Source organism: Neomonachus schauinslandi, chromosome 9 (genome assembly GCF_002201575.2).
Source record: "Neomonachus schauinslandi chromosome 9, ASM220157v2, whole genome shotgun sequence".
In the NCBI taxonomy this organism is placed as follows: Eukaryota; Metazoa; Chordata; class Mammalia; order Carnivora; family Phocidae; genus Neomonachus; species Neomonachus schauinslandi.
In genome coordinates, this window is record NC_058411.1 from 84,875,975 (window position 1) to 84,899,851 (window position 23,877).

The 23,877-nt window shown below is 37.1% G+C and overlaps 1 protein-coding gene across 2 annotated transcripts in view; it reads left to right on the forward strand.

The window, feature by feature from the left end:
* GOLM2 (golgi membrane protein 2) overlaps positions 1-23,877 on the forward strand; it is a 114,206-nt gene that overhangs the window by 23,602 nt on the left and 66,727 nt on the right. For both annotated transcript variants that reach the window (XM_021695380.1, XM_021695381.1), the window contains exons 2-6: positions 11,109-11,163; positions 17,017-17,119; positions 18,849-18,939; positions 22,353-22,497; positions 23,015-23,095. In XM_021695380.1, the coding sequence (XP_021551055.1) occupies positions 11,109-11,163; positions 17,017-17,119; positions 18,849-18,939; positions 22,353-22,497; positions 23,015-23,095 (475 nt within the window). The remainder of the gene's footprint in view (positions 1-11,108; positions 11,164-17,016; positions 17,120-18,848; positions 18,940-22,352; positions 22,498-23,014; positions 23,096-23,877) is intronic.

The following is a 23,877-nucleotide window of genomic DNA, read 5'->3' on the forward strand; positions in this document are numbered from 1 at the left end:
CTAAAAGGGGATTTGACAACAGTGGTGGGTAGTCTTGGTAAGAGGTGGCTTGGAAGGGAACTGGAAGTGGAAGGTGTGACTAGGGCCTAATAGCATAAAACATTGGGAACGTGTTGGAAGGATGGGGAATAGTCAGTATAGTGAAATTCTTAGTGATAGAAATTAACATCCTGATATTGTAGAATCAACCTAAGTCTTGGTTTTTATTTTATAGTGGTAAAAAGGAAAGGAAAGGGCTGATGAGCCATGGACATAGGAAAAAGTAGTTTAAATTAGAGATGGTTAAAACTAGCTTGACTATGTCAAGGAGACCATTTCTGATAACTGGATAAAGTGGTGCCCACCTTATGGAAGGCATTGAATGCTTGGTAGAAGAATTTTAGATTCCACACTATGGGTAATAGTATTCTATTATTGGATTTTGACTAGAAGAAAGATTTTTATGGAAAACAAGTTTTTGCCAAGATGTTTGTCGCTACCATTTGGAAATAGATAAAAGTGGGGAAAAGACTAGTGATAGATTTCTTCATTTATTTATTCAGTCATAATGTTGAGTGACTGCATTGTGCCAGGGGTAAGGGGTGACCAAATGAATAAGATCTCTGCTCTTACAGAGCTTCTCTTCTAGTGCAGCTAGATGAAAATAGTCCTTGTAGATCAAGGTGGGTGCCATGAACATAGGAAGAGTTAAGGGTCAGATCTGAGAGAAATTGCAAAAGAAGAATTGGCTGGACTTGGTGAAAGCTTGTGTGGAGTGTGAATGCATGCAGTTCTAGGCACTAATGGGCTGGTTAATAAGATGAAGAGAGGGAAGAGGCAGGAGAACCAAAAGATTGAAGGTAGTGGGGAAGCTGAGAAGGGCTGCTAATTTGTGGAGAAACTATTTTGATTTTTTACATTTCAAGTTTTAAGGATTAGTGAGATGTGTAAGTGGAAATGGTTTATGAACTGGAAATGGCAGATGGGGAGGAGACTCTTACTCTCATAATTTCAAAGTCTGCCTTTCTTTCCCTACCGACCTCTTCTCTCCTCTCCTTTCTCTTTCATAGTCCTCCGTCTGTACCGTCTTATGTGGCTTAAAATTTATCCCTGACTCGAGACACCTGGCTGGCTCTACTGGTAGAGCATGCAGTTCAGTCTCAGGGGTATGAGTTCTAGCCCCCACAGTGGGGGTGGAGCCTACTTAAATCAGCTGGTTACGCATCTGACTCTTGGTTTCGGCTCAGGTTGTGATCTCATGGGTTGTGGGATTGAGCCCTGCTTGGGGCTCCTCCGTCAGCAGGGAGTCTGCTTGAAAGATTCTCTCCCTCTGCCCCTCCTCCCCACTGGTGCACACTTTCTCTCACTCTCTCAAAATAAATAAATAAATCTTTAAAAAAATGATCACTCACTCAACATGCTCTTTGTGGGTTGATGGAAAGCACTGCTGTACATCTTCCCCATTCTAGGAACTAGGCAGACTGAGCAGCCCCCATCTGAAACATCGGTTGCTCTGGTAGAATGAGAGAGTGGTGAATTGTGCTCCTTATAATTTCTAATATCTGGAAGTGATTCATGTCATTTTGCTCATATTTCATTGCCCCTCTCTCAATGCAGCTTCAAAGAAATCAGGACGGATGATCTAGTGCCTAGGATGAGAACTAGAAATATTTGCCAACAGCTAATGATAACTAAAGGCCTTGATTATTAATTCATTCTAACATAAACCTGACCTAGGATTTCACATTCTGGAAATTTAAAGTTTGTGAACTTCAGGGGCACCTGGCTGGCTCAGTAAGTAAAGCGTGTAACTCTTGATCTCGGGGTTGTGAGTTTGAGCCCCACGTCGCATATAGAGTTTACTTAAAAAAAAATTAAAGTTTGTGAACTTCAGACTTGTATATTCTTGGGAGAACGTATAAAAAAAATTAGGGGGTGCTTGGGTGGCTCAGTTGGTTGAGTATCTGACTCTTGATTTTGGCTCAGGTCATGATCTCCCAGTTGTGAGATCGAGCCCCTCATTGGGCTCCACACTCAGCACCGAGTTGGCTTGGAATTTTTTCCCTCTTCATCTCCCTCCCCCTCTGCCCCTCCCTCCGCTTGCACGTGCACTACACCCCCCCCCCCCTCGCCAAGTGGGTGAATAAATAAAATCTTTTTTTAAAAAAGACATTAGGGGGCGCCTGGGTGGCTCAGTTGTTAAGCATCTGCCTTCGGCTCAGGTCATGATCCCAGGGTCCTGGGATCCAGTCCTGCATTGGGCTCCCTGCTCAGCGGGAAGCCTGCTTCTCCCTCTCCCACTCCCCCTGCTTGTGTTCCCTCTTTTGCTGTGTCTCTGTCAGATAAATACAATCTTTAAAAAAAAAAAAAAGACATTAGAACTGCTGAATGGATTATACTTGTTTTTCAACTTCACCTGGACCACTTATCCTTTCCTTCCTTTCCAGCAGCCCTGTTCATTCTTTACTACCTATCCAGCTAAGATTCCATGGTCTGTTGTTTCAGTTTAGTTTCTTGCCATTATTCTCTCTTTTACATGTCTATCTCAAGCATAGCTGGAGAAAAGCATGTAACCAAACTGGTACTTGTAGAAATTTATGATCAGCTGCCCCAACTAGGTTTTCAACAGCCCTTACAAATTACAGTACTCTCTAGACAACATATCTATTCCAACAGCTTTCAAACTTCTCCCTTCCTCAAGCCTTCCCCACCGCCTTTCCCCCATTTACATTCCTCTTCCCCTTCCTTCAGCCTAACAGGTGATCTTGTCTCCCTTTTGACCAAGAATTGGACATGAACTAATATAATTTTTATTACCAAATCTGTAGGCATACCTACTTCTCTAACCATATGTCTTCCCTCCTTGTTGGAATAAAAAAAAAGTTCCTACTTTCTCCACGACCAGACTCTGTACCTGTTTTCTGGATCTAATTTCCTCCACCTTTTCAAAGACCTTGTACTATTATTAACCCAGTCTCCTTCTTATATTCAACCTGTCTCTACTTGCTCCTCAGCACTTAAAAAATGCTTGCATCTTTTCTTCCTTTCCCAGTTACATTTCTTGAAAAGAGAATTGTCTTTGTTCACATTTGGATTTTCTCTTCTACTCCTGATATCTCAGCATCTTTTCACCCAGCTGTCTGTGCTCTTGGCTTCCCTGACACCAGACTCTCTTGTTTTTCTTCTCTCAGTTCTTCTTAGTCTTCTTTGCTGGCTTTGCCTCTATTCATCATTAAGTGTTATAGTTCATAGTTTCCTTTTTTTTTTTTTTTTTAAGATTTTACTTATCTATGTGAGAGAGAGAGAGCATATGAGCAGGGGCAGAGGAAGAGCAAGGAGGCTGAGCAAGGAGCCCGGTGTGGGGCTTGATCCCAGGACCCTGGGATCATGACCTGAGCCTAAGGCAGACGCTTAACTGACTGAAGCCACCCAGGCGCCCCATGAAGTTTAATTACCTACCTGATCTAGTATACGCACAGTGTCATGAGCACAGACTCTTGTGTAGGACTGCTTGGGAGAATATCCAGAATCTACTGTGGGCATATGAAAGAGAGTACGGTTTCCTCATCTGTAAAATGTAAAGCCCACCTCATAGGATGGTTGTAGGAATTAAATGCAGTGATACTTGTAAAACACTTAGCACAAGACCTAACACAAAATAAACATTAAGAAAACCATTTAATACCCATCAGTTAGTATTGATATCCCATTTTGATCCAGCTGGTATAGGTGCCAGCCAGACATGAGTAACCACTAAACCTGGCTGATTATCAGAATCACTTGAACTTTTAAAAAAAGATTTCTGGGCCCATCCCCGGACTACTAAATCACACCAGAGTGGGGTGGAGGAGGCAAGAATATGTTTTTCTTAGAGCTCCCTAGGTGATTCTGAGCATGATCCAGGTTTAGCAGTTATATTACAGAAGATAGAATTGTCGCTAAAAATCATCTGAGTATGAGATATAATAAGGAAAAATGTTTCTGGTGTGGGGAAAAAGGAGCCAGAAATGACATCTGTAAAAAGCCAATTATATATAACCTTTGGGATCAATGGTCAAAGTTGTGCTGATTGCCTAAGAACAGGTTATAATGAAAGTGAAGCATGCACAGCTGAGCCATTTTCAAGGTCCCAGAATGAAAAGAGAAGCAGAGCAACTGAGCTGGTAACAGCTGCCAAAATTAATTCAAAGTAGCCATGTGGGATGGGGAAAGCATTAAAAGAGCTTCAGAAAGAGGTGGTAAAAATATAAAGATTAAGTTTTAGGTATTGAAGGAAGAAAGATGAGAGGAAAATAGATGAAATAGCTGGGGATGAACGAGAAATGCTATAGGAGAATATCAGGAGAAGATAATTGTTACTAAAGAAAGAGATAAAGAACATGTATCTTGGAAGAGAGGAAAAAGGTCTCAGGAATGATAGGAAACACATTTTAAGAGATTAACATGGAAAAGGCCAAAGACAGCATGGATAATCGGCCAATTATAGATGGACTCCAAATCCCAGAGAAACAAGCATTGCAGAAGGGGAGAGGGAAAGTAAAGCCTAAGGCAATGAAGTTGATAACAAGGGGAAATAAATGAGGGGGGTTAGAAGAAGTCTGGAAGGATAATTAGAATTATACAAATATGAATAAAATACAATTTAAGGTAGAAAAATACGTAGTACAAAGAGAATGGAGCATGAAAATCTAGGGAGTCATTCAGCACACGTTTGCTGAGATGGATACACAGTGATGAGTGAAAGACACAGTGCCTGTTCTCATGGAATTCTCATTTCTGATAAACCTTGGGAGTAGAAGAGAAACAAGGTGACATTCTTACTGGAAATAGGACTGTGTGTGATAAAAGAATGTTTCTTTTTGACAGGACTGAATATGAGGCTCTTCCCAGTAGACTTGAGTCAGGCAAGGCATTTTGAGCATTGTGGGTTTTTGAAGGATATGTTGGAATTTGGGTTGGAATCTATCTGACTACAGATGTAAATTAGGCAAAGGAATGGGGCTACGTTTGTGTGCACATGTGCGTCTGTGTGTGTGCGTGTCTGTCTATCTAACACACACCCCTCATCCCCAAAGAAATTTGAAAGAGAAATTATTTGATATCTTTCTTGCATATTGTGAAAAGGGTATTTTGGCAAAAGTCTGGAAGTGACCAAAAGGGACGTGTAAAGCCGGACAATAAGAATCCTTTCATAAGGGGCGCCTGGGTGGCTCAGTCGTTAAGTGTCTGCCTTCGGCTCAGGTCATGATCTCAGGGTCCTGGGATCGAGCCCCGCCTCGGGCTCCCTGCTCAGCCGAGAGCCTGCTTCTCCCTCTCCTACTCCCTCTGCTTGTGTTCCCTCTCTTGCTGTGTTTCTCTCTGTCAAATAAATAAATAAAATCTTTAAAAAAAAAAATCCTTTCATAACATAAGGATTAAATAATACTTCTTAGAGTTTATGTACTGTTACCTGTCTGGAATATACTTAGAAAAAAAAAAGTATTCCTATAGCATTGCCAGTTCCAACAGAGTTTTTGTGGTAAAATGAAATATCTTTTTTCCAATCATGAAATAGAACTCAAATTAGTTTCCAAACAACTGGGAAGTTTTGGCAGAGTCATTTAGAAGATAAGCAAATTCATGTTAGAACACAAGAAAATTAAAACTATGAGGAGGAATAATCATAAGGTAAGGCAAGCTTCCTTTTGAAGGTGATGAGATGGTGGAAGTATTCAAGGAATTGAAGACTCTCAGAGGAAGGGTTAAAGCCAAAGGAGTTAAAGAACTAAAGAGACCTATCTCTATGCAGAAATGATTAATGAAAAGCTTAAAAGGAAAGGAAAACAAAGTTGAAGAAATTAGTGCAAATAAAAAAAAAATCAGAAACCAAATGGGAAAAGTCTTCATAAACAGACTCAAGATGGTAGAAAATGTAAGATTAAAGCCAAAATTAAGTCATTGCTTTATATTCTTAGATTTTGCCAGAATACAAAGGAGTGTCATGATAGCTAAAAACACATTCAGATTTCCTTGAAAGGATAATATTGAATGTTAGAAGGATTCTTTATGAAACCATTTTAGGAGCTAGATAAGAATTGGAGGGGGACGGTGAGGTGTATATATGGAGAGAAGAGGGATCAGATGCCTGTGATATTGCAACACGTCAAAAAGATGAACAGATAGTTTAGTAGCAGACATCTAGATTCTGAAAGTGAGCAATATAGTAAAATTGTTGTAGAGGGAAGAGAACTTCTGGGTTTAATGATCTACCAGCTGGGCTCTGTGAGATCTTTGAGCAAATCCTTGGCACCTCTGTTCAAAGGCATATGGAAGGTGAGATAACTTGCAGAATGAAACTAGTGTTAATAGGAAGTGAGAGAAATTGGGAACTGTTACTTGCCGATAATACTAAATACTAAATATAAGATTATTGTGAGACTCCTGTGGGAAAGATTGACAGGAATAATAGAGAACATGAGATGCCAAGGGAATGCCATAAGGGGGGGTCTGAGAAGCTAACTGAAAAATTCTTACATGGCAAAGGAATGGGGTGGAAAATAAATTCATTATGCTGGATTAAGAACAGGCTTTTATTTAGACAAGCTATGATTTTCTCTTTAATACCATGTAAAATATATTGTTCCAGAGCAGCTTTTGAAATGTGAGGACTTTATATATGAGCCATTGGGATCAGCATCTCCATTCTCAATAAAGAAGATTGAAGAGAAAATTAAAGTGATAAGAATAAAGCAGTACTGCTCATATAATCCTGTACTATTTTTGTGGTCTGTAGATTGAATTTCCCTTCCTCCATTAAAAAAATTGTTAAGACTATAAGGATACAAAAGAGACAGTTCAGGGAAGCTGAGGCCACTCATAGCCTAGTATTCAAGAACAGCATCTCTAGCAATTTAAAAAGCAAGTTTAAAATAGTGTAGAGAAGTTGGAATAACATCATAAAAATGGATAAAAAACAAAGTAATGCTAACTTGTTGAAAACAAGAAAAAAGATGGTTATGTTCTTTGGAGGGGCAAAAAATGCAAAAAAAATTGGATCATGAAAATAAAGGAAGTGGGAAAGAATGTAACATAGGCTAATTACAAATGATTGGAGAGCAGTTCTTAGTGATCAGCTGATCACATGGCAATTGGTGTCAGTTTCTCCTGCTGCCTTTGCAGCTTTCCATCAACGATCTCATTCCCTTGACTTTAATTGTCATTCATATGCTAATGAATCTCAGTTCATTGGTCTCCAAGCTCCAGACCTCTTCCAGATCTCTTCTTGGGTGTGTCACAAGTGCCTCATGTTCAACAGGTTCAAATCTGAAAAAATCATACCCCCACTTCTCCCTCTCACCCCAAGTCTATTTTTCCTGCTTCCCTGTTGGGGAGTAGTACTGCAACCTTACTCATCTAGTTTCCTACTTTAGAAATCTAACCATCATCTTTGATGTTTCTTCTTTTACCCTCTATCTACTCAGTCAGCAAGATTATTCATTCTTCCTCTTTCATATTTCCCAAATATATTTATTTCTCTGTTCTCATTCTATTAGTTTAGACCAGAGGTTGGCATATTGTAAATATGTTAGGCTTTGCAGGCCATATAGTGTTTGTCACAATCACTGTAGCTCCATAACAGGCAGAGACATGTAAATGAATGGGTGTGGCCGTTTCCCATAAAACTTTATTTATAGACACTGAAATTTGCATTTCATTTAATTCACAAAATATTGTTCTTCTTTTGATTTCCCAACCATTTAAAAATGTATAAACCATCCTTAGTTTGTCATCCCTACCAAAACAGGAAGCAGGCCAGATTTGGCTCACAGGCCATAGTGTGCCCACCCCTGGCTTAGACCATCATTTTCTCACCTGAGATGCAACAGTAGTCTCCTGTTCTCCTACCTGGTCTCCCTCTCTCTCATCTTGTCCCTCTGGTCCACTCATCACACTGAAGCCAGGTTGCCAATTGGATCTCTTACCCTTGCTTGAAGTCCTTTAAAGGTTGACCATAGCCGTTGGAATGTATCCACATTTTTTGGCAAGACCCTTCATAATGTGGACCTTGCTTACCTTTCTATCCATATTTCTTACCACTTCTTTCTCTCTGTTCCAACTGCTTAGAACTGCTTGAAGTTTTTGAAATGTGTATTATTTTTCACTTCTAAGGGGTTTTTTTTGTTTTTTTGTTTTTTAAGATTTTATTTATTTGACAGAGAGAGAGAGACAGCCAGAGAGGGAACACAAGCAGGGGGAGTGGGAGAGGGAGAAGCAGGCTTCCTGTGGAGCAGGGAGCCCGATGATGCGGGGCTTGATCCCAGGACCCCAGAATCATGACCTGAGCCCAAGGCAGACGCTTAACGACTGAGCTACCCAGGTGCCGCTCACTTCTAAGTTTTGACACATGCCTTGAATATCTTTCCTCCTTACCCTCTGCCTACTTCCATCTGGCAAAACACTACTTTTCCTACTGGACGTATTTTAGCTATCATCTCCAGAAGCCACCCCTCACTCCCCTAAGGCATTTCATCCTCTTAAGGATTTAAGTGCTTCTACTAAGTTCTCCTGTCATATCTGTGGGACCTAATAATAGCATTTATTTTACTGTATTATAATTGACTAGTTACTTGACTGCCTCTCCTAAATAATAAACTCCTTGAGTGTCTAGAGTTTGTCCATTATTCTATCCCCAGTTTCATATCCGGTCCCTGTAATACCCTTGGCATTTTCATTTCTATTTTTTTGCATTAAAAATTTGAGATATTATTCATATATCATAAAACTTAACCTTTTAAGGTGTACAGTTCAGTTTTTTTTTTCAGTTCAGTTTGTTTTTTAGTATATTCACAGTACTATGCAGCCATCATCAGTAATTTCAGAACATTTTCATCACCACAAGAAGAAACCCTATGTCCTTTTGTGACTGGCTTCTTTTACTTAGCATATATAATGTTTTCAAGGCTCATCCATACTGTAGCATGTACCAGTACTTCATTCCTTTTTATGACTGAATATCTACATCATATTTTAAACTTCATTCTTCAAAGCCACCAGGATTCTAGGGGAAAAGGAAGTGGGACCCCTAGATTCCCACTTGTGCTTCAACTAGAACAGGTATGCTTTCATTAGTTATTAGTAATGGATAAACTTTCATATGAAATTTGAAAGTCACTGGCTCTCTGTTTGAAGAGTAGATTCTTCTTAGGGCTGAAGGGCACTCCATGGACTTATCTCAAACCTTCTTTCCCACTGTTTTTTGCCCTGTATTATGTGCTATAACCAAACAGTATTTTGATCAGGTCTTCATATGTGCCTCATGTCTTTCTTGCCTCTCTAACTTTTCTTATGCTGTACCCTCTATCTAAAATGTCCTTTTCTACCAATTTACAATTTTACCTAGCCTTCAATGCCTAATTCAGATAAAATCCCTTCCGTAAAGTTTTCCCTGATTACATCAGGTAAGAATCATCTCTGAATTCTTACAGTAATTATACTGCTTTAGGTGCTGCTTTGCCTACTGATTCCTTGAGGCTGCTCTCATGTTTTCCAATTATTCTCCCATCCAGTACCTGTGTGGTAATTTTTTTTAAATGTAAATGAAAGTGGCATGGCCACTTTTGAAAAGGAACAGTCTCACTCTTGGGCATTTATCTCAGAGAAATGAAAATTAATGTTCATGTAAAAATCTGAACATAATTTTTCATAGCCCCTGTATTTGTAATATCTAAAAAGTAGAAACCACAAAAATGTTACACAATAGTTGAATGCTTTAAACAAATGGTAGTACATTCATATCATGGAATACTACTCAGCAATAAAAAGGAATGGACTATTGATATATGCAACAACTATGTGTTATGCTGAGTAAAAACATCTTAAAAGGTCACATGTTGTATGATTCTGTTTATATAACATGCTTGAATGACAAAGTTGCAGAGATGGAGGACAAATTAGTAGTTACAAGGGATTAGAAATGGTGTGAGGAAGGAGGATAGATTTGACTATAAAGGACAGTATGAGGGACATCTTTGTGATGATAGAGTATTCTGTATCTTGGTTTTGGTGGTGGTTACATGAATCTATACATATGACAAAATGACATAGAATTATACTTACATGTTGTACCAATGTCAGATTCCTGGTTTAGATGTTATTCCATAGTTATATAGGATGTACCCACTGGGGGAATTGTGTGAAGGGTACATGGGACTTCTGTGCTATCTTTTCAATTTTTTACAAATCTATAATTATTTCAAACTAAGAATTTTAAAACTTTCTCTTCAGAGATGGAGGAGGTATTTATCATAATCAGTTTGGTGCTCATGGTGCTGCTTCTGTTCAATATGATCTGTCTATGCTTTCAAAGTAAAGTTACTCTTGAGGTTGACAAGAGAACCTGTTTGTAGAGATATTTTAGTTGCATTTAACAATTGGGTGAAACCTCTTGAAGCAAAAACTGGTACAGTAGTTCTTTGTGGATGAATCCTAGCTCTCCAAGGCCTTATTTTAATTTTTAAATTAAGTGCTAAGCCTGGGGTGCCTGGCTGCTCAGTCAATGGAGTTTGCAACTCTTGATCTCAGGGTTGTGAGTTGGAACCCCATGTTGGGTGTAGAGATTACCTAAAAAAAAAAAGATTTAAATTAAGTGCTAAGCCTTAATTTGAGTCATATTTTGATATACTTCTAAGTTCTTATTGTTCTTGTATACTGGCTCTTGAAGGGCAGTGACCACAACAGGTCCTGTGTAGTATCTGTCATCCTGTGGGAGCTTAATAAGCATCAGTTACTTTTGATTTGCCATTAACTGATTCAAACAATTAATTCTTTTCTTAATATAGAGTTAGTAAGAGGTCTCTTCTGGTAAGATTTTGAAAAAAGATCTCATTAAGCAATATTTAACTCAAACTTTTAAATGTTTAAAAGTTATTAGACTATATATTAAGTAAAATGAATATTCTTTTGCAAATTTAAAATGAGTATTACAAAATCAGAATTTATCTCTAATTCTTTTTGGAAAGGGACAGGTTTGTATAAGTTAAGGATTTTTCTTTTGCATTTATGAAGAAGCTCAAAGTAAATATGAGCAAAAAAAAGGAAATATGAGTAAAACTGCATATTCTGTAGTAAAATGAAACTTAATTTTTTTTCAGGTTAAACTACAGAGCAACATATCATATCAGATGGCAGATATACATCATTTAAAGGGTAAGAAACTTAATTACAGATTAAAGATAAATAAAGGTCACTAAATGTCTAAAATCCTCAAGAATCAAATAGTTAGCTAAATGAAATAAAATTTTTTGAACAAAGCTCCTCTGATGGCAAGACATTTGTCCTTTTAAGATAGAATAAAAAATTGTAATGTTGCTTTATATATATATATAATAAATGCAAGTTAAAATTTGCATTTAAATCTTGTGTGGTAGGCTGATTTCATGCAATGAAATGTTAAAAGACGCATCAAAGAAAATTGAGCTGTAGCTTCAGAAGCTATCAGATTTCTAGGGAAAAGGTAAGGGCTAATCCCTCTGTACTGTGTCCAATTGCTAAAATAATCCATTCAGGTCTAGGGAAGCTTTGGACAGGTCCTCCATGCTTAATGTTTTAGATACACTGGGAATAGAAATTTAGAATAGAAAGAAAACTTGGAAAGAAGCCAGAAAGAAACCTGGAGCTATATGTTCCCCCCCCTTAGATGAAGTAATAGATGACTAAAGCTTTTATAAAAAATAATAATAGTTAAGGAGAATAAACTCTATACTTTCCTTAACATTACTTCACACCATCACCAGCCTTTGGAATTTGGGGTCTGAAGAGCACCCCCCTTCTCCCTCCCACCCTTTAGTTACAACATTGTATTATTTTAAAACTTTGCAACAGTGACTCTAAGTTTTTGTATGTGGGTAATAAATGCTTTGTAATTTCATAAATATATCTTTATTCTATAACCATTTTAACCCTCTTTAGGTAGAATTAGATGATATATATTTATTATCCTCTTGAAGAAGCCAACCTGAGCTAGCTTTGTAATTTATTGAAGTTTTGCTCTTCACCTAGCAAAACCATTATTTTTGGGTGTGTGTGTTGTAACTCGAAAATAGAAATTATTAATTTTTTACTATCTATGATTTAGAACAACTTTGACTTTCTCTTAGAAATTTACTTCCTGGGTGGCCACATCTGTTTTTGTTGCATTTGTGTCCATATTCTACTCTTTTTGACTCATAGGAGTACATTAGGATGACACAGAAGATGTCACTCTGTCAGTGCTGCTTCCTGCTGGCTATTTTTACAAATGATTCTGCTTGTCATCAAAGTATATTTCTATTAAGTAATCATAGATCAGTTGAATAAGAAGTCCAGTGGCTTCTGCTAGTCTATGCCAAAGAAAATGACAGCCTATGTTACTGAGTAAAAATCTTTATTGTATTGTGTGCATTGAAGTACATCTTGAGATATTTGGAAATTTTTTATGATAATCTTCAGTAAAAGAGGCTTTGATTTGAACTCATAACTGTACAACTTTTGGTTTAGTGCAGTTACTGAAGCTTGGACTCTTAAGATTGAATATCCTTTTAAATGGACTTTTGCACTTTAGGAACTATTTCTACTGAAACAAACTTCAAATCTACTATAAAATCAAATTGGACTATTTTCGTTGAAATTAATACTGGATATAATGGAATTCATACACACTAAGACTCTTTTAAAAATGTTGTGGTAGTTAATTTTTTTTTGGAAATGAAAGGAATGAGAGTTGGTTTTTAATCCCTGAGATAACAAAGTAACATTCTAGTATACACCAGTTTATTTTGAATAGCTCACCTTATTTTTATGCCTATTACTGAAAGGAAATTTGAAATAAAAATTTTCTAGAAGTAAATTTTTTTTTTTTTTTTTTGCTTTAAATGTTGGTCCTAGGCAACCCATTTTTTAACTACATCCCTAATCTTTTGAAGTTAAATTGAAGGAGCATGGCCACGCCTTTCTGTAATATACCCTGGTGTTACTGCCAGAAGTAGAACATTCTGCACAATCAGCTGTGGACCTGATCTCATGTTAAGTTACTCTGAGAATCTTGCTATGGCGACCTGGAGTAGCCACAGTAGACACAGAGTATCTTTGGGTTCAAAATAAAACATGGGTGCCTGCCTGGCTCAGTTGGGTAGAGCATGCAACTCTCGATCTTGGGGTTATGAGTTTGAGCCCCATGTTGGGTGGGAGCCCATTTTAAAAGTAAAATAAAATACACTACAAGAAAGAAGGTAGAATAAAGACATTTTAAAAAAATAAAAAATAAAACACTGGCTATCAGTTGAAGGTAAAATTGAGATATAGGAAAATTCTGTCTTTAGTTTTGCTCTCTGATCTATTTACTTTTCCCCTTTTCAGGTCTTTGTGTTGACTTACTCAAAGCACCAATGAGCTCCCTGCTTTATAATCCTTTCCCTGTATTCAAACAGGAAAGAATCTGATATTTTACATCGACTGGAACTCACTCATACTGATGTTTTATTTTTCCTTGTCAATTGTATTTTAAGCCTTTTATCTCCATTTAGAGATAAAACTACTTTTTTTTTAAGATTTTATTTACTTATTTGACAGAGAGAGATACAGAGAGAGAGGGAACGCAAGCAGGGGGAGTGGGAGAGGGAGAAGCAGGCTTCCCGCAGAGCAGGGAGCCCGATGGGGGCTCAATCCCAGGACCCTGGGATCGTGACCTGAACCGAAGGTAGACGCTTAACGACTGAGGCACCCAGACGCCCCTAAAACTACTTCTTGATATAGGAATTTCAAATGTTGTTAGTGAAAAACTTTGTGGGAAGGAGGAGAAGCCACCCCAAATCTTGAAATCATACTAAGCCTCAGGTTCATTCTGAAGATAAACTTAGCTACTTCAGTTATTTTACAATGTGGGAAAAAGAAGCCTACAGACCACCAGTTGAGGTACATTATCTGTAGCTGCTTGCTGGTGCTTATTTTTTTTAATTGCAGTAACTTTTTTTTTTTTTTTTAAAGATTTTATTTATTTATTCATGAGAGACAGAGAGAGAGACAGAGGCAGAGGGAGAAGTAGGCTCCCCGCAGAGCAGGGAGCCCGATGCGGGACTCGATCCCAGGACCCTGGGATCATGACCTGAGCCGAAGGCAGACACTTAACCGACTGAGCCACCCAGGCGTCCCTAATTGCAGTAACTTTTTAGTTCTAGAACCTTTCCTGCCTGAATACAGGTTCACTGAACTGGCTAAATATCTGTAGGCTACAAGACTTTTTGTCACTGCCTCTTGCTGAGATCTCAGTGTCTCTGTAGAATCAACAGCCATAGCTGAGGCCAGAGTTTCTGCTACCTCTGGTCCTCTATATCTTAGGAGATGGGGCCAGGGATCAAGTAATGTGTTATTCAGGGATACTTGGTGTCAGATTTCTATTTTTGTCTGAGGTAGATATCAGAGATGAAAAACTATGGAGATCAACCATGTTTACATATTGGAGAATTAATAGAGTAAGAAGAAACTTAAAATGTGGCTTGACTAAACTTACAGAAACAGAATGGAATGGTGATTACCAGGGGTTGGGAGTAGGGTGGGGAGAATAAGGAGATGTTGGTCAAAGTGTACAAACTCTCAGTTATAAAATGAATAAGTTTTGGGGATATAATAAACAACATGGTGATTATAGTTAACAATACTGTATTAGGTACTTGAAAATTGCTGAGAGAGTAGATCTTCAACATTCTCACCACAAAAAGAAATGGTGATTATGTGAGACAGTGGCGGTGTTAGCTAGTGCTTCAGTGGAAGTCATTCACAGTGGGGAAGTGAATTAAATCAACATGTTGTACATCTTAAATTTATACAGTGTTATAGCTCAAAAATTTTTTAAATAAAAATATGTGGCTTGAATATGTAAACATGATTATCAACTACAAACATTTTATGTGAATCATTAACTTTTTACACCTGAGTATTATACTATACAATAACTATGGATATGCGCATTGTTAAATGTTTTATTTATACATTTCAGCAAATGTTCATCTGACCTTAAAATTTTTATTTGTTGTCATTGTCACAGTTATGATTCCACAATAAAATTTAGAAAGAGAAAAAAAAATGCTCAGAATCCTACCACTAAACATAATCACTGGTAGCACTTTGAAATATTTTTATTTTAGTCCAGTTTTTTACATGTATATAATTACATTATAAATATATTTTACCTCTGCTTTTTGAAAACTTATATCCCAAGCATTTTTGGAGTGCCCTTAAAGTAATAAGACTGATTTTAGAAGCCTTCCATGAAAAGTAGATGTTATAATATTTGTATACTATGGTTAGATATATTTTATCTTTTTTTTTTTTTTAAGATTATATTTATTTATTTATTTGACAGAGAGAGAGACACAGCGAGAGAGGGAACACAAGCAGGGGGAGTGGGAGAGGGAGAAGCAAGCTTCCCGCTGAGCACGGAGCCCGATGCGGGGCTCGATCCCAGGACCCCGGGACCATGACCTGAGCCGAAGGCAGACGCTTAACGACTGAGCCACCCAGGCACCCCTAGATATATTTAGTCTTAAGAAATGTTACTTATGCAGAAAAGACCTCTGTTGCCATTTATAAAAATTAAGACTTTCTTACTACTTTTGCTTACTGCTAAAGCTGTTAGCTAATTTTCTTAATCCTCTTTTTCAGAAACTGACGTTTCTCTTCTCTGGCTGAATTTCTTTTATTTGTAGGGTCATGTGAAGAGGGAGCAACTCTAGAAAATGTGGGGTGGGTGATTGTGGATTAAATGTGAACAAAAGAGCATCTGGGGCGCCTGTGTGGCTCAGTCGGTTAAGCTTCTGACTCCTGATTTTACTCAGGTCATGATCTCAGAGTTGTGAGATCAAGCCTGGCCCTGGCTCCTGCTCTGCACTGGGCATGGAGCCTACTTAAGATTCTCTTTCCCTCTCCTTCTGCCCCTCCCCGCCCTCTCCCTCTCTGGGGGGAAATAAAGGTGCATCTGGCCCCACATTTCATCTACTCTTCAGCTTGGAAGTTCATGTTGTTCCTTACAACTAAAACTTCAAGCTCTTGTCCAGAAATCATGAGCTTTGAAAATACAATTATAGTATATGTGGTCCTAGCATTAGCAGCAGAACTAGAAATGAGATCCAAAGTGATTGCACTTAACTTGGGAGTCAAATGTTATTAAAATGAAAAAGAAACCTTGAATTCTGTATCCATAGCCAACACCTCTAAAAAATATGATTCCCCACTCCCCTTTTATAAAGCAGATAGGTTTAAAGAGTTAAGTAGGGTTTTTTGGTTTTTGTCTTTTGTCTTTTTTTGGTACTGTTTCCACAGTTAGTGTATACCTACATAATATGAAAAAATGTATAATTTTTTAATATTTCTGATTAATGTCAAAGCCACTGAGGCTGTCTTTTTTTTTAATTTATTTGAGAGAGAGAGAGAGAAAACGTGTGCACGCAAGCAGGGGGAGGATCCGAGGGAGAGAGGGAATCCCAAGCCAACTCCCCACTGAATTCGGAGCCCAGTGTGGGGCTTGATCCCACAACCCATGAGGTCATGACCTGAGCTGAAACCAAGAGTTGGAAGCCCAACCAACTGAGCCACTCAGGTGCCCCAAGGCTATCTTGTTTTTAAAATAAATTTTATTGCTGGGGCGCCTGGGCGGTTCAGTCTGTTAAACATCCGACTCTTGGTTTTGGCTCAGGTCATGATCTCAGGGTCATGAGATGGAGCCCCTCCCGTTGGGCTCCTTCTCAGTGCAGAGTCTGCCTGAGATCCTCTCCCTCTCCCTTTGCCCCTCCCCCTGCTCACTCACTTTCCCCCACCTCAAATAAATAAATAATTCTTTAAAAAAATTTTTATTGCCAATGCGTTATAAAAGGCAATTAAATGTGGTACTAATTATATAATTTAACTGCCTGAGAGTTTGAGTAAAGAAATTGAGACGTGTATATAAATTTTAAAAATCCCATAACTTCTTGATAAGAAGTATTAGAATGAGTAAACTTTATTCCTTTGATTCTTACCTTGTGTGGATAGAGCAACTTGCTGAACTTCGTCAGGAGTTTCTTCGACAGGAAGACCAGCTTCAGGACTATAGGAAGAACACTACTTACCTTGTGAAGAGGTTAGAATATGAGAGGTGAGATGCTATATGCAACAAATAGCTATGAATCTGGAATATTTGTCCAACTTTTGGACCATTTATTTCTTCCTTTCTGGTTTCTGTTTTTCTTTTCTTCTTTCATTTCCTTAGGTCTTTTAAATTCCTTTTCTGTTGTCTTTCTGTGCCTCTTTGAGATACACACTTTTTTATTGTGATATGTTAAACGCCATTAAAGTATCTTTTACAAGATATGTGTAGTCTGCCCATGTAGAAGAGTTCATTGTGAGCCAGAAAATCGTTCAAGGCCTGAGTTTCATTGCATTAGATGTGCAAAGACTAACAGGAGAATCTGTGGTTCTCTATGAGGGGCATCCAGAAGACGAAGCCAACACTGGGAGGTGTCCCCAGAACAGCTGAGGGACTGAGTGCAAGCTGCTGCTTCCCTGCTCTGCATTCTTGCGTACACCTCTACACTCAGTTGGTGAGGAGGTCGGGGAACCTCTTTCTGGCATTCGCTCTTTAAAAACCTTTCTTATATCTTTAATCAGTTTTATAATGAAAGGTTTTTTTTAGGTCTGCATACCCAAAATTAGAAAGATGAACTATATTTTAAAGTACCATGTATCCATTTCTGGCTTCTTACTCTTGTAGGTTATCAATATGCATCTATTTACATGTATGTGTTTTAACCTAATAGTATCCAATGATTTTCAATATATCTATAGAATTAGAGAGTTAGCGTATTCAAAGGTAATATATCATTCCAGCATGTTAATGTACCAAAGTTTGTTTAATCTCTCCCAGTTGCTGGACTGTTGTAGGAGTTTTCCTTATCATACTGTTATGAATACCAGCTATAAAAACCTTTATGCAAAAAGGATTTCTCCCTCTTATGTTATTTCACTGGTGTATATTCTCAAATGTAGTATTCCTGAGACAGAATGTTTTGTTGCTTTTATCACATATATGAAAGATTGCTTTCTGAAATGGTTGTACTAATTTATAATGTAAATATTTTCCTGTACCCCTACCAACATAGGCCTTTATAACTCGGACTTAATTTTGCTAGTATAGGAATAAAGTACTACCATATATACATATAAGAAGTTTAATTGTACTTTTAATGGTGAAAGTTAACATTTTTCTGTATATTTTGTAACTATTTGTTTCTTTTTGCACGAATGGTGTTATTTGTATTCTGTGGCCACTTGTCCAGTGAAAATTCTCAATCTTTTATCTGTTCTGTTCCTTCACCTTTTTTCTTGATGATTCCATTCTATCTTATTTATTGGTTCCTTCCATTCTTGTTATTCTTATGGTTTAGAACTCTTACAGTTGTGTTGAAAATGCTATCTATTGGATGAATCATCTGCTGCCACTCCTTATCAACTCTCATAATTCTAGGTTTTCTCATCTGTTACTATATATTGGTCTCATGGTTTTCTCTTCTATAATGTTTTTTCTGTGTTTGAAGTTGGCTTTGATAATTGTTTCTTTATAAATGTAATTTATAAAAATAATTTTTCATCTTTCTAATTTCTGTTACTTTAATTAGCTTTATCAGTATTCTTTATCCTCTATTAAAGATTCAAATATTCTCAGAATTTTGACTGTGAGCTATTTTTATATCTGCTCTTTGTCTTTCTGTGCCCACTCTCTTGCTAACTGAATGCTTTATCTTTTAAATGTATGTTTTCAACTTCTAGACAACTTTGAGAAGTCAATCCAAGATAATATAGCCTAAAAGAATGACTTTGTAATTTAGTTTTCAGTGTGGACAACAGATCAAGGAGTTAAGAGCACAGCATGAAGAAAATATTAAAAAGTTAGCAGACCAGTTTTTGCAGGAACAAAAGGTAAATTTAAAAAATACTTAAATCAGAATATGTTCTTGTTATAAATCTTGTAATTTATAAATTAAAATATGTACTTTTGTCATAAAACATTGTATTTTTAAATACTCTAGCTTGCCAATTTCTAAAAATGACTTGCAGTGTTTTTATTGCTGAGTAAATTAGACATCTGCAAAAATATAACCTCAACTCTTAAAACGAATTTTGAGTTAAATATTTTTGCTATTAATATATTTCTCAGACTGTAAAGTGGATACAGCTTTATTGACAAATCAGTTACTTCTTATTTTATGCATTTGAGAAATAGAAAAAACTTGGGACACCTTTTCCTTAAGTATCAATCTCTGTTATTCTGAATTCCTTTCTTAAAATGAAACACTAGCCATTATTATTTTGATTCATATTTTGGGGGTGGCAAATTCTTTTATTAATTTATCCATTTTCATTTGATATATATTATGAAGCCCCTGCTTGAAATGGAAGGAATTTGAAAATTACTGGTCATTAGGACATTCATTTTTTTGCACCTTGTAATCTTACCTGACTAACCATGTTTTGTAAAAAGTCTTGTGATTTAAAGAGAGATGGAATAGTGAAAAGTGGTAACATCTTACCTACAGGCCAAGAAGTTAAAGAAACCAGATTTTTGTTCTTAGCTAATTCACTATTTTAGAGCATGATATTGAGGGCAGTGTTCTTTCTCTATTTCATTTTTTGAACCTACAAAGTGGACTAGCTGCTCCCATCCGCAGCCTACCTTGGAGAGATGTGAACATAGATTGTTGGAAGATGACAGGTCTGAGTGGGCTACCATTGCAGCATAGAGGCATTGAAGGCATTCCTGAGACACTGGGTGGCTAGAGGAGCATAGTAGAACACAAAAGGAAGAGAGGGGTTTGCGGTTGTAATTGCATTATTACAAGTGTGATAGATAAATAAGGGGATAAATTTACTCTCTTCTGTTCTCCCAAGAAGCACAGATGAGAGAGCTTTTCCATTTTTTCCAGGCAAGTGTGTACTAGGCTATTTTTATATTATTAATTGACTAATGTCCTCTCCAGTTCTTCTTTACCCTTATTTTGCCCTAAATGGAACAAAGTGGGAGGAATGGAGAGGCTTAGAGAACTTCTCCTTTCTAGGGTAGCACACCAGCCCTTACCCTTCAGGCCAGCTGCCTAATCCTACTCCCTATCCTTCATTCCCTGGTCCACTACCTTAATAAGTTGATTCTGTGAAATTTCAGTTGTTTTTTTTCATTGGAACAAATCTAATGGAAGCTATAGGAAACAAGTGTAAGTTGTAGTCAGGGATTTTATTTTTTTTAACCAAGCACATGCCTATCTTAGAACTTACTCTGATGAAGTGGTCAGCAAACTAAATCCCACCTGCTGCCTGTTTCCATACTACCCATAAGCAAAATACAGTTATTACATTTAAAAATGGTTGAAAAAAACCAGAGAATATTTCATGACATTGGAAAATTATAAGAAACTCATAGTGTCTGTAAATACCGTTTTATTGGAACACAGCCATACTCATTTGTTTTCTGCTTTCATGCTACAAAGGAGGAGAAATTGATGTAGCTCAGACTAAGGAGACTATGAGAGCTTAAATGAAATATAGTATCCTGGATTGGATCCTGGAACAGAAAAAGGGAATAATGGAAAAAGTAGTGAAATCTAAATAAAGTCTGGCATTCAGTTAATAATGTACTAATGTTGGTTTCATAGTTTTGCAAATGGACCATACTAATGTAACATGTTAACATTAAGGGAAATTGGGTGAGGGGTAATGACTTTTCTGTAAGTCTAAAATTATTTCAGAATAAAAAGTTTTATTTAAAAAATGTTCAGGTGGCCCCCTTACCACATCACTAACATTGCATTTAGAAAGCCATCTAATTTTATTAAGAATATTTGCTATTGTCCATTCACATAAAGGTACTATCTTTAATAATGCATCAAAGGGACAACGTCTTTATTAACTATTTTAAATGGAAAAGTATTTTTGAACAGTAATTTGTTGACTTTAAGTTTTGCTTAATATTATTTGTTTTATCCACATCTACAAAGAGTACTATAGAAATAGCCTTATGATACAGCATTATAGTGAAATGCACAGAGATGCAGGCTGCCTGTTCAGATTGTACCTCATAGATTTTCTTACCCTCGGCCCTCCTATTGACATGTTCAAAAATTTCAGTGTTATCATTTCACTCATTGAATATTAAGCTCAGAATTGGCTCCCAGGAAATGTGGGAATGAGGAAGACTGTGGTTTGAATCCTTTCTCCACAATTCTCTATCTTGGTAACCTTGGATGAGCTACTAAACTTCTTTAAGCCTCAGTTTGACTTCATTATTCCCAAAACTGTTCACTTTACTAGAGGATAGATTTGAAAGCAGTTTGTAAACTATGAAGCACAGTGCAAATTTTTATTGTTAATTTTATCTGCCAGGCATACTGGAATACCTGTACCTGATTGTCAAAACACCTTTTCTTCTTTATTGTGACAAATTCTTACAATTTGACTCAGTTTTTCTAGATTTCCTTTAGATTTTTTAGTACTATTGTTTTTTATAACATTACTAATGGTTACATTGCATAGTGCTTTAGAGTTGACAGAGCATTTATATATGCATTAAATTTTAAGTAGAAGGACCTATGTGGCAACACAAGTATGTGTATTTAACTCCTTGCCACTTTCAATTTTCCACTGAGGCCACTCAACCAATATAAAAGCAAAACTGGCCCACCGATAGAACTGAATCAGGCCTAACCAGTTATCTGAAGATTCAAGTTTCCAAGGAGATGATTGGGTTAGAAGCATGTTGGAAGGAATACTGACCTGTGTGTTGTTCTGCTGTTACTTCCTATGCTTGGGTGGCCAGTGCACCTAGGAAGAAGTTTGTCTATTTTCCACCCTTATGTTTCTGCTTCTGGAAAAGCTTGGCAAGGTCACTAGCCATCTATCACACTTGAGGGGGCACCCATGTGCCAGCCTCCTGTAGTCCACCATCCTGCTCGATTACAATATAGGCCTATAGAGAACCCACCCTGCCCATAGCACCCAGGATAATGCCCAGCTGTAGGCCTCCATAGCAACCTCCAAGCAAGACTATCTTCTTGCAGCATCACTCCTTCAGCATAGCCAAAGAGAATTACCTCTGCCTAACATTTTAGACCATTTACTATAATCAGAGACTTTAAGAAGTGCTATTCTTTTATTTCATATTAGGTTTTAAAAACTGAACAGAAAATAATATTATATCCCACATCTCCAAGTGTTTGGAATTTGGACCCATGGTATATGTTTCAAAAAATGAACTGTTTCAGAACATTTAATTGGTAGTTGTGTCAATTATTTAATCTTTTGAACTAAAAAATATTTACTATTACCAAATCTTTATTTAACAGCAAAAGTCACACAAGTTTGAATCAAAAGATGGAAATGAATTGGGTATAAACAATCATGCAGAACCTAAAAACATTCCCAGAGTAGCTGAGAATGCTGCAGATAAGAATGAAGAACCCTCAAGCAATCATATTCCACATGGGAAAGGTATTACTATTTTGTTTTGTGTTAATAGGATATTGACTTTTCTACTCACTTTGAAGTGAACATTTTCAGTCATAAAGAATATTGCTTAATTTTAGTTCAGTTATGATTAGGTGTCAGTGTTGTTTCAAATTTGGATCTCTTGATAGAGAAGAAAAAAGAGTAAATTGTTTTAGAGTTACAACTATGTCCAAAGCAAGATATAAAGAGATGCAGTCAATGTAGCCTATTGCTTTAGAAACTGATTATTACATTCCTTCAAAACACTTTCAATTTATATAGGGGAAAAAAAAGAATTATTGGGGTGCCTGGGTGGCTCAGTCAGTTAAGCGGCCAACTCTGGATTTTGGCTCAAGGACATGAGATCAAGCTCTGTGTTGGGCTCCGCCCTCAGCATGAAGTCGGCTTGAGATTCTCTCCCTCTTCTGTGCCCCTTCCCCTGATCTGTCTGTCTGTCTCTCTCTCTCTAAAAGAAATAAATCTTTAAAAAAAAGAATTATATCTTTTGTTACTTGGGCAGAACAAATCAAACGAAGCGGTGATGCAGGAATGCCTGGAATAGAAGAGAATGACCTTGCAAAAGTTGAAGATCTTCCTACTGGTAAGTAAAAGTTATCAGAGTATTTACCCTACTCTCTTTGAGTAGAGGTCATAGTCATTTGAGAAAAGTCATAGATCTCTGGAAGATTTATATTTTCTGTTAATTAACTACCCATTAATTGCCAGGACTTGTTTAGGATACAATTGTTTTGGAAAATTTTGTTAAAGCACTTGTTTTTGTGTTGATGAGAATCAACCATATTAGAACATTTTCTTGACTCAGAGTTACTGCTCATGACAGTTACACTATGTTAGAGTCATTTGTGTTTAGTAATAGTACATATGGTTCATATCTGTGAGACAAAATATGTCCCCAGATTGCTGTGTTGTTGGTGTGCTTTAATATGACATGGTAATACCCTTATTTGGCTTGTCTTTCAGTTAATTACCCCACACTTTCAGTAGTTTATACCCTATTTTTCTTTTTCTTCTTTTATGGCCATTGCTGTTCAGTGTCTGTTTCTTTCTTCATTAATGTGTCTGCTTCTTATACATTTCCACTTTAAGTCACTACTGGTATTTTAGTCCTGTTCAGTGTTTTTTTTTTTCTTTGTTTGTTTCTTTTGTTTTTCCCTTGTCTCTTTGTTTTTCTTGCCATTTCTATGTTTCTTAGTTGTCATAGGTACTCCTCCCTGCTGACTCCAATTTATTGTGGTGAAAAACTGGAAGTAACAGCATGTCTTTGATTTTTCTTGGCTATTTTTATTCCTTTTCAATCTTAGGGATCACTTCTGTGGTTATAGGTCATTGTATGTGGCTGAAATTGCTGAGTGTCTGAGGTCC